The sequence below is a fragment of the Planococcus citri genome, chromosome 2 (assembly GCF_950023065.1).
Source record: "Planococcus citri chromosome 2, ihPlaCitr1.1, whole genome shotgun sequence".
NCBI lineage: Eukaryota > Metazoa > Arthropoda > Insecta > Hemiptera > Pseudococcidae > Planococcus > Planococcus citri.
The window spans coordinates 44,626,111-44,643,001 of record NC_088678.1 but is presented as its reverse complement, the minus strand read 5'-3'; the positions used below and the strand labels follow the sequence as shown (position 1 = coordinate 44,643,001).

The 16,891-nt window shown below is 34.0% G+C and overlaps 7 protein-coding genes and 1 long non-coding RNA gene across 10 annotated transcripts; 3 read left to right on the top strand and 5 right to left on the bottom strand.

Moving 5' to 3' along the window:
• Positions 1-83: 83 nt before the first annotated feature.
• On the bottom strand, positions 84-1,763 carry LOC135835976 (histidine triad nucleotide-binding protein 1-like). Its single transcript, XM_065350509.1, has 5 exons — positions 1,610-1,763; positions 1,220-1,346; positions 969-1,120; positions 788-892; positions 84-700 (listed from the first exon to the last, which is right to left on the bottom strand). The coding sequence occupies exons 2-5, from the start codon at positions 1,323-1,325 to the stop codon at positions 542-544; spliced, it is 522 nt and encodes a 173-aa protein (XP_065206581.1). The 5' UTR covers positions 1,326-1,346; positions 1,610-1,763; the 3' UTR covers positions 84-541.
• Positions 1,764-1,906: 143 nt separating this feature from the next.
• On the top strand, positions 1,907-7,120 carry LOC135835971 (transcription factor HES-1-like). The gene is made up of 6 exons (XM_065350502.1): positions 1,907-3,801; positions 5,660-5,755; positions 5,833-5,964; positions 6,032-6,244; positions 6,333-6,554; positions 6,628-7,120. The coding sequence occupies exons 1-6, from the start codon at positions 3,613-3,615 to the stop codon at positions 6,817-6,819; spliced, it is 1,044 nt and encodes a 347-aa protein (XP_065206574.1). The 5' UTR covers positions 1,907-3,612; the 3' UTR covers positions 6,820-7,120.
• On the bottom strand, positions 5,695-8,027 carry LOC135835974 (cilia- and flagella-associated protein 20-like). Its single transcript, XM_065350507.1, has 3 exons — positions 7,550-8,027; positions 7,149-7,467; positions 5,695-6,225 (listed from the first exon to the last, which is right to left on the bottom strand). Exons 1-2 carry the CDS (start codon positions 7,823-7,825, stop codon positions 7,150-7,152), a joined length of 594 nt encoding a protein of 197 aa, XP_065206579.1. The 5' UTR covers positions 7,826-8,027; the 3' UTR covers positions 5,695-6,225; position 7,149.
• Positions 8,028-8,446: 419 nt separating this feature from the next.
• On the bottom strand, positions 8,447-10,128 carry Fkbp12 (peptidyl-prolyl cis-trans isomerase Fkbp12). The gene is made up of 5 exons (XM_065350512.1): positions 9,953-10,128; positions 9,749-9,796; positions 9,554-9,666; positions 9,384-9,457; positions 8,447-9,086 (listed from the first exon to the last, which is right to left on the bottom strand). The coding sequence occupies exons 1-5, from the start codon at positions 9,987-9,989 to the stop codon at positions 9,029-9,031; spliced, it is 330 nt and encodes a 109-aa protein (XP_065206584.1). The 5' UTR covers positions 9,990-10,128; the 3' UTR covers positions 8,447-9,028.
• A 140-nt stretch (positions 10,129-10,268) lies between these two features.
• LOC135835980 (uncharacterized) lies at positions 10,269-11,991 on the top strand. Its single transcript, XR_010556983.1, has 3 exons — positions 10,269-10,420; positions 10,509-11,225; positions 11,288-11,991. It is a non-coding gene; the product is annotated as an uncharacterized LOC135835980 (long non-coding RNA).
• On the bottom strand, positions 10,454-12,803 carry LOC135835970 (centrosomal protein of 89 kDa-like). Of its 3 annotated transcripts, none has more exons than XM_065350500.1 (7): positions 12,532-12,803; positions 12,363-12,463; positions 12,096-12,292; positions 11,822-11,960; positions 11,563-11,743; positions 11,321-11,488; positions 10,454-10,999 (listed from the first exon to the last, which is right to left on the bottom strand). In XM_065350500.1, the coding sequence occupies exons 1-7, from the start codon at positions 12,660-12,662 to the stop codon at positions 10,837-10,839; spliced, it is 1,080 nt and encodes a 359-aa protein (XP_065206572.1). In that variant the 5' UTR covers positions 12,663-12,803; the 3' UTR covers positions 10,454-10,836. The 3 variants fall into 3 exon arrangements, with proteins under 3 accessions (XP_065206572.1, XP_065206571.1, XP_065206573.1); XM_065350499.1 differs by having other exon boundaries at positions 12,096-12,295; positions 12,532-12,798; XM_065350501.1 differs by having other exon boundaries at positions 10,856-10,999; positions 11,352-11,488; positions 12,096-12,295.
• Positions 12,804-12,959: 156 nt separating this feature from the next.
• Positions 12,960-14,286, top strand: LOC135835975 (cytochrome c oxidase subunit 4 isoform 1, mitochondrial-like). The gene is made up of 4 exons (XM_065350508.1): positions 12,960-13,109; positions 13,266-13,505; positions 13,598-13,790; positions 13,864-14,286. The coding sequence occupies exons 2-4, from the start codon at positions 13,272-13,274 to the stop codon at positions 14,001-14,003; spliced, it is 567 nt and encodes a 188-aa protein (XP_065206580.1). The 5' UTR covers positions 12,960-13,109; positions 13,266-13,271; the 3' UTR covers positions 14,004-14,286.
• Positions 14,287-14,599: 313 nt separating this feature from the next.
• LOC135835972 (cytochrome c1, heme protein, mitochondrial-like) lies at positions 14,600-16,815 on the bottom strand. The gene is made up of 8 exons (XM_065350504.1): positions 16,636-16,815; positions 16,176-16,226; positions 15,950-16,098; positions 15,743-15,875; positions 15,305-15,469; positions 15,110-15,238; positions 14,910-15,029; positions 14,600-14,806 (listed from the first exon to the last, which is right to left on the bottom strand). Exons 1-8 carry the CDS (start codon positions 16,702-16,704, stop codon positions 14,684-14,686), a joined length of 939 nt encoding a protein of 312 aa, XP_065206576.1. The 5' UTR covers positions 16,705-16,815; the 3' UTR covers positions 14,600-14,683.
• Positions 16,816-16,891: the final 76 nt, after the last annotated feature.

Below are 16,891 nucleotides of genomic sequence, written 5' to 3'. Positions count from 1 at the left end.
TGTACCTACTACATACCTACGCCTATTTGGCTATTCATGAATAAGACGTTGGTTACCCTATGAAAAAATATGAAAACGAAACAGATAATTCGAAATTTATTTAATTTTAGCATATCATCTTGCAATACTCAATACTCATTACAATCAAATGTTTTTTCTTCCTATGATAAAATTTATCTAATAAATGAAGATACAGGTTTGATAAAATTAAACGAGCAATGATAAATCTTCAGGAATTTTGCAAAACATCTCACTCCATGAATTATACTTATTAATTATTATTCAAGTTACTAGCATCAAACATACTGATCACTGGTCTTTTCATTTGAATTTCCATTCTGTGTCGAACCCAGGCCCTAATTCAATCTGTAGCCTACCTAGTTTGCTTGAGTGTAAATTTAACTATTTGAAACAAAATTTAGAAATCAAAAATGTCATAAATTGAAAATAACGGCAGCAGAATAAAAAATTGACAATAACTGTTTTCTAACAACAGGCGGACTAGGTTTATAAATAGATATTATTTTGAGAATACTCAAGCTCATGGCCAGCCTAATTGTCGGCCTCCCATAACGTGAACTTGCAAATGTTTAATAAGCTGGTGTGCATCTTTTCCATTATTTATGACTACCCGATAACCGTCGTTTAATCCTAAATCCAATGCAACTTTATTTGCAGTCAACAAAAGATGTCCCAGCAACTGCAACACAAATTCAGAAAAATTACCCATCTTTTCATTCATAAAAAAATAACGTGTTCTTTAAAATTCTCCAAATTTTGCGTTTACCGCTTTATCGCTTTCGTTTGCATCTTGCAAGAACCGAAGTCCTTTGCGAGGAATTATAAGAACATGGACTGGAGCTTGAGGAGGATCTTCATAAATAGCTACACACTGCAAAAAGTAGGTATCATAAAGTTACAGTATGCTCGAAAAAAATTTCATATCGAGGCTGTTAGAAAATTATTACTTCTTGATCTTCATAAATGTAATCCATCGGAAAATGATTTTGTAGCATGTGTCCAAACACTGTATCATTCACATCGGGTGTTTTCGTCCAGTCTTTGTCTACTTGTGCCAATCGTTCCTTCAGCATATTGCTCATCGGTACTTTTTTAAATTCTTCAAAAACAGAATATTATATGTATTTAAATATCCATTTTATGATCACTGGCAGCCCCATGCCTGCGTGGGTATCAGAATATGTGATCGTAGAATTACCATAGTCTGATTTTTTGAGGTCAAAATCTGGTAGTAATTTAACCGCAAAAATCATCCTCCAACAGCATAAAACGATGCAAAATAAACTCCGTGATATTACGTACATTTTGTTCAAATATTAAATAATCTGTAATCACGATTTTACTATTAAACATAAGGATGCAATTAATCGATTCAGTTTCAGATTAAAAATGAACAAAACATCTTTAACGCCATACAACGCGAGCTGTATTAAGGCGTTTTTCGAAAACTAAGCTGAGGCGGATGTTGTATGGATGGAATGAGTGCTTCGTACATCGTATTAAAAATTAAATTACTCTACTTCTACTTTAGTACTTGCTGATTGAAGTTAGCATTTTTTAGAAAAAATATTCAAAATATATCTCTTACCGTGAAAAAAAGAATCACCTAATATTAAAAAATAATCGTTTTAGACGCATCTATTTCTTATTTAGTATCAATACTTAATTTGAACTGCAGGAGCCTAGATGCACATTGTCATACACTAAAAATATGTTATTTTATACTTCAACATCCATAAAATTATCGGCTCACCTATCAAATAAATTTATTCTTTATCATTTTGAGATACCTACAAAAAAATTCTCATATAGTGGGCTCGTATCAGTAGATATATGTACCCTGCCTAGTTTCCTTTTGATTTCAATACGCAGGCATAGAAAGTATACCGAAATTGTACTCAATTCCTTTCCCTTTAAATTTTTTTATAGTAGGAATATGAAACGAATAGTTACACTAGCAACACTATCCGATAATTTTTTTGTACTTTTTCATCAAACATTACGCTTTTGAGGATAAATACTTTCATACCTTTTTAAACATGCTCGGATATTCGCGTGTTCATGAGTTGCATATCGTATCGTTAACAATCGATATCGGAGTAATATGGAAGTGCATCGCATACGCATAGGTTTTAAATTATTTAAAATGCTGGTGGTCGTTTTTTTTTTCAATTGCAACTCGATCGACGCAAAAAATTTTATCGGCTTATTTTTTTTTCTCTTCGTTTTAACGGAGAATCGAATAGGTATATGAGACTGTGGCGAAACATGACGTCATAATTTTGAATATTATTTTATCAGCAATGTCATAAATATTAACTTATTCTTATACCGACGGTAATAAATAATTCATGCCTAAATGGCATAGCAAAACAATAAAACCAACGAGAGAGAGGTCATCTCAACGAACAGTTTTCATTTGCTTTAAAAAATTTTCTGCTGAAAAAATATTAGTACTTTTGTTGTTGCGGAGACATGGAAATTTTCGATGAAAGGCAGGGTTTACTGCTGTGACGAAAAATTGACGCATTAAAAAATTCGATATTTTCAAAGACAATTTGTCGTCGACTTTTTTGGCTAAAGACAATGAATTGGAAATTTGCAGTTTCGTCGTTTCAAAATCGATAGAACTTATGGCATGTATACTGCTCGATAGATGAAGTCCGTGTATATATAAGGATTGTGGAGAAAAATCATAATGAAAAAATCCATATTACGCGCCAGTTTGCTGCAAAGAAATGGTCGGGATTAAAATCTTAAATTGTGAAATCGATTCGGCGGCGTAATATTTTCCAAAAAGGATAGAGAGAAATCGAAGGAGAGAAAAAAAATGGGGATTTTTTTTCAGGTTAAAAGCTTATCGCGTGAAAGTTAAAGCGTAAAATTTTTCGCTGAAAAGTACGAAGTGTACGGCGGCAAAAGCGAGGCGTAACTTTTTAATTTTTTCTCTCTTTTTATTTTTAGGTAGAATGACAAGCAGAGCGTACAGCCGTACTACTACCGTGATACCATCCCGCATTCCCTTTGCTGTAATTATATCACATAGACGGCCGGGCGAAGCGAGGGGTTAGAAACGGTAGCCTTTCTTTCGTATTTCCACCCTATCAGCATCGCGATTAAAGCGTCGTCGTGTGCGAAAGTACAAGTGCGTGTATGTGTTAGTGTATTCGTGTCGTTAGAGAGGTGTTAAAACGTATACGGCACGCGACTACCACACGACACCGTGACTCGGCTCAATACCAAGCATGGTAAAATCGACGCCGGAAGGGTAAAGAGGTATAAGACGAGCGACCCGACGCCTGATTGTTCCCACGCTGTGCCACGCGCCGTGCTTAATGTAGCTACTGGCCTCTTACCCTCTCACCCCCTCATTTCTAAATACGACACCTGCTGCTCCACCGCTGACCGCCGACATTTCGTACCCACTCGAATGCGGCCAGCTAAGGACGTTTGGTGGCTCTAAAAGTTTTACTCACACCGTAGCACGCCGACAACAGAAGTGCGATCGGAAACGCGTATCGTGTCCGTCGTTTAATACTAATAACCATTGTCCGCGTTTTTCAAAAATCCGCCTCCGAATCGTGTCACCAAATGGATACCAAACAAGATTTCTCGCTTAAACGTAGTGGTGCTTCTGATACTTTCGACAGCGAAGACGACGACTCTTCTAGTACCTGCAAAAAAAGCAAGCTAAGCAAAATTATTAACGAAGATAAAAATCAAAAATTCTCGTCCATCGTCGATGCACGTAAAGAGGGATTATCTCCGACACCTAAAAAGGTTTCTATTTTTATTCATTTTTCACCCAATATTTATCATACTGAGTTTACGATTTAAGCATAATTTGAACTCAAACACTTCTATATTTATTGACTTCATGTAAATTTCTTTCCTAAATCCAGTTACTGGCGACAAAATGCATTATTTTTTTCATATTTATATTCCTTAAAAGTTGAAACACGTGATCTTCGTTACCTATTCATTTTTAAAATAGTAAATACACGCTTATTTCTTCAACCATTATTTCACCGAGCAAGCAGCAAAAATTTCTCATCGAAAGGAAGTGTGTACGAAAATTGACTTTTTACTTGAAAAGTTAAGGATCCCCTCAAGATGATTATTCGAAAAAAAATCAAAATACTCAAATTTGGTCAAAAAAATTGAAAAAAGTATCGCTTGACTCGTAATTTAAGAACGTAGTATCATCACGTATCCTATACAACGTATGTAGGTAGGTACTAGGTACGAATTATTCTGTGTCGCATAATTTTCCAGAAATACATACGATTTCCTTTGTTTACTTGTTTCGCTGAAATTTTCATTTCTTGCCATGACTTTTTTCACCTTTCTGAATTAATTATTTCAATTGTACACTTCTTCGTCTGTAAAAAAAAAAAGTAGTTACACATATGCGAGACTGATGAGGATACCTACTTTCAATTCTAAATATTAATACGTACTTCGAGGTAGGTAGATGGACATATAGTCTTTTCCATTTACCTAGGTACTTAAATGATTAATGAACTAATAACGAATAAATTAAATAGGTACACAATACGAGCAGCTTAACCACAAAAAAAAAAAAAAATAGGTACACTTCTTGGTTTATTCTGAGCATATGCAGTTGAAATGGGTTTGAAATTTTGAAACCAATGAAGCGCCTACTTCATATTACGCAGAAGGAAATAATGTGTACTTAACTGATGCCTCAACCAGACACATTTTTAAGTCGCAATTTCGATAGTCGAAATACTTATATTTCATTAAATCGTAGGTAATATTTTCAATAACGTTTTAGATGAAAGTAATAAATCTATTTGAAGTTATTCAACTTTTAAGTACACAACGAAGTTGTGATAAAATAACGTTATTTCTATTTTTCTCTTTATAAATTCCAAATATTGATTTTTTCCCATGTGTGATGCAGGCAAATTACCTTGATGCTTCGGATATGGTTGTACCGTCTATACCGGAATATTGTTAATTATAATTATTTCTGTTTTGAAATTTGATATTTTAATTTTGTGGATTATGAAAATCAAGTTAAAATTTTGAGACGATATTACGTAGCAAAATTTTCAATTGTAGGATGACTTTATACTGAAAACTTGATTTAAAAAAAATAATAATTTTGACAAAATTGGATAGGTAAGTTAAACTTTGAAGATCATTTAGGAAAAAAAAAGAAGAAAATAATTTCTGAGATTTAAACATTGATATTTTGTTTACAACGAAATTGAAGCGTTCTCGAAGTTTCGTGATCAGGCTAAAAAAAAATTATATCATCACGCAAAATGCAAAAATATGTAACTAAGAATTTTAGAGCAGAAGTAGGACCTTACATTTATAACAAAATGCAATTCTTATCAAGTCTACGCAAGCATGGCTGCCTACTCCGCAGAATCATGTTCAAGGCATAATTCCTGATAAGTTGACAGAGAAGAACAAATTTCTGAATTGTTCATCATTGTGCTTGGAATATTCTGTACACTTCGATACAAAATTGTTTTGAATTAATCGATAACCTAACAACACATGTTTGAATATTGTAGACGTAATAGGCCTACACATTCAATACGATGCGTCAACCCCAAATTGGAAAAGTTTACATATTTTAATTCATTCCTTCGATTTCCAGGCTAATAAACCATTGATGGAAAAAAGACGACGAGCTCGAATCAATCAGTCACTAGCTTTATTGAAAACATTAATTCTGGATTCGACAAAAAACGACGTAAGCATTATTACTAAATCGGTATTTCAAACGAGTGATATTGTAATACCTAAAAAACGAAATTTGACGATACACAGAACACAAGACATTCAAAATTAGAAAAGGCAGATATTCTTGAATTAACAGTACGATACTTGCAAAGACAAAAAATACTCAATTCCGAGGAACTGGATAAATACAAAGCAGGCTTTCAAGAATGTACCAGAGAAGTGAGTGAATTATTCTTTCAGTTAGAAGAAAATCCCAACATATCGTCACTTGTTCCTTCTGTCGCAGGTAACTCGATTTCTCGATACACCAGAGCTTCATCTATGCAACAATGATTCTTCCAAGTCATCAAAACATCACAGCAGTAGTTCGTCAAAACAACCAAATTCGATATTTATAGAGCCCGCGGTAAAACAACGATTACTGAGGCATTTGAACAGCTGCAGTTCGGAGATAGATCTTGACTTTAGTAAATCCAGTACCTTACAAAAAAATCAATCGGTAACATATTAATTTCTAAATAAACATACATATATGTATTTCTCTTATCCTTCTTAATAATAGTACATATAATATATATATTGTCAAGGGTGCAACGGAATTATCAACAGAGGTATGCCCAACACCTCCTTATACTGCTGATGAAATTACACCGCCTCAAGTACCTAAAAAAGAACCTTTAAATACTCGAAACGGAGAAACGAATTTTCCCACCATAACAGCAGAAGTACCTGAATTCAAAGGCAATGAAATACCACCGAAAAATTCATCGCTCGAGAATAACGACGATTCTACATTATCCGTCGTCCAGGTTGGTAATTCTTTTCTTCAAAATTGTATTTGTTTGTAAATTCCAAAATCTAAATTGAAAATTCATCGTACAGGTTATTCCGTCAAGATTATCAGACGGCCAAGTTGTATTTTTGCTGCCAAGTCATTATATGCAATTAGCTGAAGAATTTCATAAGAAGACCGCTTTTCATAGAATAATGGATAAACATGGCAATGGAACCGATGCTAATGAACCTATCGATTTCAGCATCAAAAGGGAAGACTACATGTGGCGACCGTGGTAAAAAAAACCATCGCGTATTCGCAAGTCGAAATTATTCCCAAGTTTTTATTTTCGTGTGCAATACAATCGGCACATTAAAAATTTCACAGTATGTTCCTGAAAAGCTTTAGTTTTACATACCGCGCATTACTTGATGAATTTTTATAAAATGTTAAACTTTACTTGAAACCATTTCAAAAATTTTATATTTGTTAGAACTTCAAAATGTTTTATTACTTTTTTACCTAGTTGTTTTGCTCTCTCATTTTAGTTTGTTAGCTTTTTATATTATTAATTAAATTTTCAGCGTTCAAATCACTGTTTCTTTCTGTTGTTCGAAAATTAACTTACTTCAATTCCGAATTTCCTTTTTTTCATATTTATGAATGGGTTGAAATAATTTAAATTCCATGGGTAATTCATCTTCGGCGTAAATACGATCCGAAAAATAAATTCTTCTTATTCTACAATTGCCATGAATCTGAATTCTCAATGTTTCCACGTAATTTGTACCGTACGTTTTCCTCACAAAATCAGGGAGGTTGATTTGTACTTGATTCCAACTGTCTTCAAGACGCAAAGGCATCGTGCATATGAAAGGTTTAATTCTGGTGGTAGTTTGAAAATTACTAGCTCGAAATCGTCTTCTTACACTGCGATCATCCAATACCTGAAACCGAAGATAACGATAATAAAGAACGGTTGGGTTAGCCGGCGAAGTATTCAAACAAATAAAATGAAAAAAACAGTACCTGCACTTCAAATGTGAAATGCTTTTTCAAGTTCTTTATGATCAGTACGAGAAACGGTAATTTAATACCAAGAGGGATCATCGGATCTGCAGGTAACGTGATGAAAATTGTTCTCACATCGGTCCCCAAGATTTCCAAAACCAATGACTGGATGTCGTCGTCCGAAATACGTTTAATATGTCCATTACGAACTTTCTTGTCCCATAGTTGTAGAGGTTTTGTGCCCATACTATAAAGAATAGATAAGATGCCGCTCTGGAACTGTCCTCGAAACATGACGTAAATGAAGTTCTTTAAACGCCAAAACCACGAAAAGTCATAAAGAATGATGCATATCACTTATGAGAGATTGTCTGAGAGAACTTGAGAGTAAGATTGACGACATAATTTGCGAAAATATTTGAAAACCTAAATACAAGACGATCTCGAAACTCTCAAAAAGTTTAGTTGATAACAAAAGTTTGTTGGCGGTTTGAAAGTACCTGTATGACAAGTAGGTAAAAGCCGGGGTCAAATAGTCAAATTACAACAAAACATTTTGGTTGATAGATCTGAGACAGGTAGCGCTGTGATCATATTCATTTTTTTCAAAAAATAAAAACCAAAATTTTTGAATTAAAAAAAAAATTTGTAGAACCTAAAAATAAAAATTCAATATTTTTCAATTTTTGTGATTGCATTCTATTTTTTGATTTTAATTTCACTAATTTCAGTGAGTTGTGACACTTGTGACTTTGTCAAAGTTGAAAACTTACTTGAAAATCACTTAAAATGAATGAAATCTGGCATCTGCCGAAGGTGTCAACTGTCATATGACTCATATGTCAAGAAGTTGGAAGTTCCTGCTCAGCTTCAACTAATCTCCTCTTGTGAATCGTGAAAGTAACTTAATATAAATCGAGGATCAAAAAATATATTTTATGATTTGAGGTAGTACAATACGAAAAAATGCATTATCAATTCAAATCAAATCTTAAAATATGTATAGTAAACCAGCTACCTATGCTAATAATGCAATTGCTATTCGTAATCGATTCTATGTAATTTTTATGCTCACCACGAAAAAAGTTACGGAAACTAGAGTTTCTTGAATTTTTCGTATCAAAGTACCTTTATATCATTTTTAACTTATCACGTACATCGTGTGTTTGTTAATTACCTATCAATACCTTAAACCTTTGAAAAAAAAATTGCAAAACGAACAATAAGCATAATTAACATCGATATAAAAAGAATATGAATATCAAATTTGTGAATAATTGCCTAATTTTTTAAAATAAATGCGAACATTATTTATATTAAAAAAAAAAAAAAACATACAATATTACTTAAGTAGATTAAACTGATTTTGAACTGACATACCAGACGCTATAAAGATGATCACTACTAAGTAATTTAAACCACGAAAAAATTAATTTAAGTAGCGTAAGTAATGTTGTGGAAGATCGTCGTTAAGAATGAGCAAAATAATGGCCAGGTTTACGACTCGACCCTCAACAGTTCCACGTCGAAAATTAAAGTAGCATTCGGCGGAATAGTGCAACGGAATTAAGGAAAATCATTCACCAAGTTGAAGCTGAAAATTAATTTCTATAAAAATGTAACACTCTCAACTCTTCAGCTTCGCCTACATTCAACACCACTTTTCGTAGGCAAGCACCTACCTACCGTCTAAGTCATTCATAAGTCAACGCACTCGCTAGTAAGGTCAATGACCGAACTTGAATAAATACCAAGTCAATTCTCCTTTTCTTCATTCAATAACCTCAATTTTTCTCTTCGCTCGGTCACTCGAAATAATTAAGATTTTTAAAATCGAGTAAAAAAAGGATATACTCCTGGATGTCCACGTGATCCATAAGCATAATCAGGCGAACAGATCAATTTCGCGCGTTGTCCCACGGATAACTGAAAATATTGGGTAATCAAGTGAGTGAATGTAGTTCATCAGATGACTTGAATGGAAAAAAAGTAATTCATGTAAAAAATGAAACAAGTATCTACCTGGGCTACTCCTTCGTCCCAACCTCTGATTACTTCTCCTTTGCCCAATTTGAATTTGAAGGGAGAGCCGCGGTCCCTCGAGGAATCGAATTTCTTTCCATCGGTCAAAGTTCCTGAATAACATAAGATTCATCTCATGTTCAACATAACAAGTATGCATAAACATATAGAATTTACAGCTAAGTAAGACACTACCTGTGTAATGTACAACAACAGTTTGTCCTTGTTTTGGATACGTAGAACCTGAAACAATCAATATACTTTTAATGAGATACTGTCCTTCAAATATTTCAAATGTGAACACTCGCAATCAACTCGAGATACGAACGATTGCCGGTTCACAGTCACACGGTGTAATACACATAAACAATAATGACTTCTACATTAATGGATACTCACCGTCACCAGGAGAAATTGTTTCTACTTGAACACCCATTATGTGAAGAATTAAGTTGCTAATAACTTTCGGTTAAATTTAGCTAATTATTGCTAATAAAACGTAAAAGCTTTCAATAAACAATACAAAGTTGCAAACTTCAATCAACGCGATGACGATGAAGATTGAAGAGTAATTTTTTCCGATCACAAAAATTTGCGCTGTTGCTGCGCGTTTGCCACATCGAGCGAGGCAGCGAGCGATGCCACGAGAAGCGCTCTCCAACGTGAATTTAAAAAACCAAACTTCGAACGCGTGGTAAGGTATTTTAGGTGTCTGTCGTCTGTCGCAAATTTACATCGCGAGAAGATTTTGATTTTCCTATCGTCTCGAGTCAGAGCATTGATTTTTAAAAAAATCAATGAGACTCAGACATTGACTTCACGAGCAAATGAATTTCAAGATTTCAATACTTGCGACAACCTTTGCGAGTAAGTAATGATCGAAATAAATACGCAAAATCATTCCATTTTAAAGTTTATTTACAACCACTTAAATCTATCAAATCTATGATTACAGTCTTGAGTCTGGCCCTCTGGCTGATAGCTGACGCTGTACAATCACCAAGTCATATTTTGACTTATTTCGATGAGAAAATATATTACAAAACGTGCATTCTAACAAATAAATAGCGACAAGATGATGTACCGAACTCTTGTATTCTCTACGATTTGCGCGATTTATATTACAGTAGAAGGAAAGTAACATATTGAAGAGATACCTACGACATAAAAAAGTAACAAATAAAAATGAAACACCGACTATGGGTGTCACTGAAAGCAATGAAACAACAAAAAAAAGAAATAGTTGTCTAAGCTTCGAAGTGAAATAATTCATTGTCATCAAATCAGTTTTCCGGCTTACTGACTTGATCCAGTAACACATTGTGCACACCGACTAGTTCTCTAATAAATGCCATGCATTTGATTATTTGTTTTCGAGCATCCCCTTGACTTTTCTTTGCAACTTGGAGTTCTCTTTCAAGCTCCTCATACCTACTATTCAACTTCCTACAGAAAAACAAAGAAACAAAAAATGAGATTAGATCACTAGATTATAATTGCTAGAAAATAGAAATCAATTTCAGAGTATATTTTCAATACATGATCTGCATATTCAAAATGCATTATTTTATATTTGTCTTATGGGATGAATTTTGATGTTCAAGTTTAGAGCCGTCGATGGACAGAATGGCTTCAAATTTGGAATGTTTTTCAAGGCACAACAGAAACATGCGTAAGTATGCATTTGCCAAAATCATTCTATGCAAATAGAAATTGGAATATCCTTTTTTTCAGGTCATTATCATAAAAACTTAAATGTATGTACACCTCGCTTCCGACTCCACGGCAGATATATAACCTTTCAAGTGATCTCGTTCAGATGATAATTTCGCAATTTCCACATCAGTACTGGCCTTTTCATTTTCAAGATCTGCGATTTTTTTCTTCATCCAATCGGTATCCTTTGCATTATGCAGTTTCAATTCTACAGAGAGACTAAATAAGTACAATTATATTAAGGTAACGTTTAACAAACAATGAAAAATGAAAAAATTGATCAATTTACGTACTCTTGTATTTCTTTGGTAATTATGTTATAAAAATTGGCATCATTTAGGTCCTCATTTTGATGCTTAATTTGATTACTGACTTGAGTAAGTACGCTAAATCTTCCCTTCAGTACCAATAATTCAGTTTTTGTGGCATCGAACTTCTCCATCAAATCTTGCCTTTCAGTTTCGTATTGTTTTACTAGACAAATATGAAATCATTGAGACTGATAATCGGTGATCGGTAACATTAGCAGAGAAATTATTACAAATCACTTACAGGAAGTTTTATAAACAGATTCAATACTTCGTACTTTGCTTTGAAATAATTTTATCTGTCTGGTCATTAACTGATTATGTTCTTTGACCAGGAGAAATTCTTGATGTAATTTTTTCCATTCAGCGTAGCTTGAGTTTGCCTAAATTGAAGGAAAATGAATAGGAACAGGAGCATTCATTCAAAAATGGGACAGTACAGTGCGAAATGCTGTTCAGAAAACGTTGTGCGGAATTTCTACGTGCGTTTGTGATTTTAAAAATTCCATCTTAAGTACTTTCGCTTTTGTATTTCGAAGTTCTTCTCTGAGTGTATCATTCTCTAAAATTATCGTTTTGCAACGCGTCGATAAATCTTCAAAAATGCTTTTATAATTTGTAACAAGTTGATCTTTCTCTTCTTTCATTTGTTGAAACGCCCTTAATAATGGATCGATCATCACTATATCATCATGGTTCCATTGAAGAATTTGATCTACTAAAAAAAAGTATGATGAAAATGAGAATTAAATTTTCCTAAATGAACCAAGAATATTAATATTTACTAGGTTTGAAACTGAAAGCAACTACGCTGTCATGTTGTGATTCCAATTCACTTCGGTTCCCTTCCTTTTTAGAATCTCGAAGTTCAAGCTCAACATTTAACCTATAAAAGTAAACCATTAATATTTTAGAACTGAAAAAAGACTAGATAAAAAGTGTATAAGTACTTACATATAAACCAAGCGTTTCAAAATGGAAATGTCAACGTTAAGTTCTTTATTCCTTGTCTTTAGTGCTTCAACATTATGTTTCAGTATGGAAGACGGAGAAACGAGATTATTCTCAACTTCAGCTAATTCCATGGTTTATATATTTGTAATATTTTGTAATAATTCTGAAATTCCAATCCTGATTGAAGTTGAGTTGAAATTATAGTTGAAATGAAACTGAAAGAAGTACTGGATTGTTTCCCTTGTTTACATTTTTACAAGACGAAGAGAAGAAGAGAAGGGGAGAGATAAGCAAACAAAATACTTTTTTGGCTTGTCACGTTTTTTGAAAAATTTCAGCCACGCAAGCAAGTAGCGTTTTTTTGAAATTTTCAAGAACTACATTCAAAATTCAAATTATGGGATGACCAGGTTGTCATTTTTGACGAAAGTTCGCAAACTTGTCCTGAAGAAAAGTGCTACAAGCGCCCCTGCGCCCGTGATATGGCGTATTAATATTATATTTTCGTTGTGAAAGACCTTTATTTCAGAAATTATCATCAGAAATAACTTATTTGGGAGCACTTAGTTGGAAACGAAGTGAGTAAATTCATTAGCGTAACATATTACCATCATTTTAATCACTACTTTTTCAGCATTTGTAGTACCCATAGACAAGGTCAAAATGGGTTAAACTTCAACAATTAACCATTATTATATTTCGATTAATTCTTATTATTTCGTGTTGATCTGCAGTAGACAATGGCTCTCATCAGTGCTGTGGCATCCAACATGGTCAGGCGTTTGCCTAAACAGGCCATCTTTAGCGTAACAACTATGAGATACTCTCATGATGATCCTCCTTATATCCGTATCGATCATTGTCCAAACAGAGAGCAAATTGGTTATGGTGTTTGTAGCGAAAAAATATATTACGATGCTACTGATTACCCAGTTCCTCCGGTGCGTTATATGGTAGAAACGCCTGAGATTTTGGTAAGTGTTTCTGTGTTCATTTATCCTACTGTAATCTCCGATATCAAGTCACGAATTGGTTGAACTTTATTGATGGTTGCTCATTTTTTCAGGCCCTTCGCGAAAAAGAGAAAGGTGACTGGAAAAAATTGACCGTCGATGAAAAAAAAAAGTTATATCGTGCTAGTTTCCGTCTCACTTTCGCTGAAATAGAGGCACCTACCGGTCGCGGAAAAAGTTATTTCGGTTGGACATGTTTCTTCTGGGCTGTCGGTCTATGGTTTTCTATTTTGCTTTTCAAACTGAGTAAGTTGTTTTAAATGATACTACATTAATGATTGAAAATTCATTGAATACTAATCGAACATCTATTTTGCAGAAAATCGTGACAAAATGCGTCCATCGTTGAGTTTAGAAGCTAGACAGGCTCAACTTCAAAGGTTAATTGCATTGAAAGCTAATCCAATCACTGGTTTAGCATCTAAATGGGATTATGAGAAGGATGATTGGAAAAAATAATTGTTATTAGTCAATCGTTTCGTATAACTTTAGCTTTTGTATAATATAACTATGAATTTATTTTGCTATTCTTGATAAAGATTTCGATTCCGTTTTGAGCCATTCATGAGATGAATTATTTATCAAATGTAGTAAGAAGTATGCGTGAAATATTCGATTCGTCATGCTCTTTTAAAACCAAGTATTGAATCCGCATTTTGAATCATTATGAGCACTGTTTGGATCATCTATCAGTTCCGATTTAATGTACTATTTTGGAAATAAATGTTACAGTAATAACGAATGGGTTTCTTTCTACTTTTTACGTGTATTGGTTAAAGTTAAACCGTTTAACGAATTGAAATACGTGTATGGTATACACGAACAATCGCTGTTTCAATGGAATTTTTTTTGGTGATACTAATCTTATCGGATCATATTTAATACTCGATCAGTATTTTACGAAACACAGATTTCGTTTCATTGGATTTTTCAAGGTGAGAAACTGTAATTAATTTCATTTGCTCGAGATGTACAAAAAAAACTTGTGAACCTTTCTATTGTAACAGTATTATATTTATTTGAAACATACATTCGAGTTTTATGAAAAAATGCAATAACCAGCAGAAATATCAATGTATTTCGGATACATTTTATTACATAATTAAAAACTAATACACGCATCAATCAACATTCACGGTTTACTTTTTCTTAGTTTGCTTAGCTAATTCTTTAAGTATAACTTGTCTTGCTCGCAGGGGTGCCCATTTAAGCCTCGTTATATAGAATAATATAGCAGCGAATGGTATTAAGAATAAATTCAACTGAAAAAACACAACACATGAATGAAATGAGTACTTTCACAATTACAGTAGAAGTATCATAGAGGAAAAGAATAATAAAAGATATTTTCAAAGATGAACTAACTTTTAATCCCATTAATTTTCGTTTTTCCATCTCTGGTTGAGCGCACCATGCAAGGAAAGTGACAACATCTTTTGTTAACTGACTTTTTGTCGCCGGAGTTCCGTCTTCGTATTCGATAATCTAGCAATCGTAGTTTTCATTAAAGCAGTAGTACGATTTAAAATGCATATCATAAAAAATAAAATGAAAAAAAAACTTACTCCGTCGTACAACGGCGGGGCCATTGCGATAACACTTCCTTGGAAATATGGATTGTAATTGCCATTTTCGGGTACTTCTACACCAGCTGGGGCCTCATGATAGCCATTCAGCAAAGAGAAAATGTAATCCTACGCAGACATAGAACATTAAAAGTAAATCGAAAAAATGTATCAATAATAACGTCAAAAACATACTCCTTCTCCTTCTCGACCCAATGCAATCAGAGACAGGTCAGGGGGAGCAGCGCCGTTATTTGCAGCTTTAGCTGCCTCAGTGTTGACGTATGGTTTAGGAAAGTAATCACTCGGTTTACCAGGACGCATGAACATGTCTCCATTATCATCAGGACCGTCTTGTATCTGTGGGAAACCATCAAATATAATAAATGAATACAGTAAAACTACAGACTATACCACAAATGAAAATAGGAAAATACAAATTTTAACATGATGCTGCAAAATGAAACACTCGATCAACACAAAAATCAAGTAATAGAATTTACTGGTGGCGAATGCGACTTTCTAGTAATTACATATTTGAGGCCAGTGAATAAACCTGACTTTCTCTTAGATTCCGCAATCGGACGTGTTTTAACGCCGACATGAATGATCACAAAAAAATATTTGGCTTACTTGGTACTCAGCGGCTATATCTTTGATTTCCTCAGCAGTGTAAGCAACATTAACTAATCGCCTGAATGGAATAAACTGTAAACTATGACAGGCCGAACATACATTTCTGTACACTTCAAAACCTCTTCGTATACTGAATTCAAAAAAATAATTCATATTAGCATATCAAGATCAAGAATGAGAAGATGTGATAGAATAACAATATACCTTGCGTGATCGAAAGCACCCAAAAGAGGCTTATGAGACCAAGGATAGTGAGGTGGATGGCAGGGCCAATCGTACGCTTTGACGGACTGATCTAGAGCAAGCATCAAAGCACCAATTCCTCCTGCAGCAACACCCATCGCCGCGTACAGCTGAAAGCATCAAATAATTGACATCATAATGAATACATTGACGAAAAACAGTGTATATTGCGATAAGAAAAACCGACCGATTTCTTCATGTTCCATGCTGCTGCAGCGTCAGTTCCTAAAGAGCAGACCTGTAAAATTTAAATGCATAGAACACGTATTAGAATAATAAAAACAGGTTCAACAGGGAGATATGAACACAAATACATTAGGAAATACAACGACGAACATTTAAATAAAATGTTTTCAACTATTTCGCACTCAAGTGACATCAAGAATTACCGTGTATTGTAGTGGAATAAACACATTCGCTTATAGAAGGGTGTAACATAAGAAACACCATATAAACTAGGGTTCTGAAATGTACTGATTCGGCGGTAACCGCCTAATCCTTAATATGTCAATAACATAGCGAAATGAGATGAAACAAATGAATTTTTTCGAAATTTTTGTTGTGAAGGTTACAAGAGGCTGTTACGAGTGATAATAATGACACCGATATCCATTTATTGGAGATGATAATAGCAATGAAATTATTACCTGGACAGTGATGGGTGATGATTTGCTCTTTAATAACTTGAAATTGCCTACTCTACCTACAATGGCCATAATTTAATAAATTATTTGGGATTTGATCCGAAAAACACTTAATTTATGAAGTCAAAGCGGAGGACTCCTGTACCGAAAATTCATTCATCAGCGAAGACCATGACGTTTTACGAAAAACTTCGCCAAGAACGATAAGAAGATAAAGACTTGTGAGCTCACATCAGAAAAACGTTACGTCACGGTTTCG

Bases quoted from the DNA above. Each gene is read 5' to 3' on its own strand.
- LOC135835972 (XM_065350504.1), bottom strand. From the start codon at position 16,704: ATGGCCATTGTAGGTAGAGTAGGCAATTTCAAGTTATTAAAGAGCAAA. The intron at 15,876-15,949 runs GTATATTGTTAT...TTTTGAATTCAG, and splicing joins GGTGCTTTCGATCACGCAAG to TATACGAAGAGGTTTTGAAG. The intron at 14,807-14,909 runs GTTAGTTCATCT...GTGTTTTTTCAG, and splicing joins GAAAATTAATGGGATTAAAA to TTGAATTTATTCTTAATACC.
- LOC135835975 (XM_065350508.1), top strand. From the start codon at position 13,272: ATGGCTCTCATCAGTGCTGTGGCATCCAACATGGTCAGGCGTTTGCCT. The intron at 13,506-13,597 runs GTAAGTGTTTCT...TCATTTTTTCAG, and splicing joins TAGAAACGCCTGAGATTTTG to GCCCTTCGCGAAAAAGAGAA. The intron at 13,791-13,863 runs GTAAGTTGTTTT...TCTATTTTGCAG, and splicing joins TATTTTGCTTTTCAAACTGA to AAAATCGTGACAAAATGCGT.
- Fkbp12 (XM_065350512.1), bottom strand. From the start codon at position 9,989: ATGGGTGTTCAAGTAGAAACAATTTCTCCTGGTGACG. The intron at 9,458-9,553 runs GTAGATACTTGT...CAATATTTTCAG, and splicing joins GGGACGAAGGAGTAGCCCAG to TTATCCGTGGGACAACGCGC. The intron at 9,087-9,383 runs ATATCCTTTTTT...ATTCCGTTGCAC, and splicing joins TCACGTGGACATCCAGGAGT to TATTCCGCCGAATGCTACTT.
- LOC135835971 (XM_065350502.1), top strand. From the start codon at position 3,613: ATGGATACCAAACAAGATTTCTCGCTTAAACGTAGTGGTGCTTCTGAT. The intron at 5,756-5,832 runs GTAAGCATTATT...GACGATACACAG, and splicing joins TGGATTCGACAAAAAACGAC to AACACAAGACATTCAAAATT. The intron at 5,965-6,031 runs GTGAGTGAATTA...CTTCTGTCGCAG, and splicing joins TTCAAGAATGTACCAGAGAA to GTAACTCGATTTCTCGATAC.
- LOC135835976 (XM_065350509.1), bottom strand. From the start codon at position 1,325: ATGTACGTAATATCACGGAGTTTATTTTGCATCGTTTTATGCTGTTGG. The intron at 893-968 runs GTAATAATTTTC...TACTTTTTGCAG, and splicing joins ACATTTATGAAGATCAAGAA to TGTGTAGCTATTTATGAAGA. The intron at 701-787 runs GTAAACGCAAAA...TTTGTGTTGCAG, and splicing joins CAAACGAAAGCGATAAAGCG to TTGCTGGGACATCTTTTGTT.
- LOC135835970 (XM_065350499.1), bottom strand. From the start codon at position 12,662: ATGGAATTAGCTGAAGTTGAGAATAATCTCGTTTCTCCGTCTTCCATA. The intron at 11,961-12,095 runs GTACTTAAGATG...CCTTCAATTTAG, and splicing joins TTCGAAATACAAAAGCGAAA to GCAAACTCAAGCTACGCTGA. The intron at 11,744-11,821 runs GTAAGTGATTTG...ATATTTGTCTAG, and splicing joins ATCTGTTTATAAAACTTCCT to TAAAACAATACGAAACTGAA.
- LOC135835974 (XM_065350507.1), bottom strand. From the start codon at position 7,825: ATGTTTCGAGGACAGTTCCAGAGCGGCATCTTATCTATTCTTTATAGT. The intron at 7,468-7,549 runs GTACTGTTTTTT...CTTCGGTTTCAG, and splicing joins ATTTCACATTTGAAGTGCAG to GTATTGGATGATCGCAGTGT.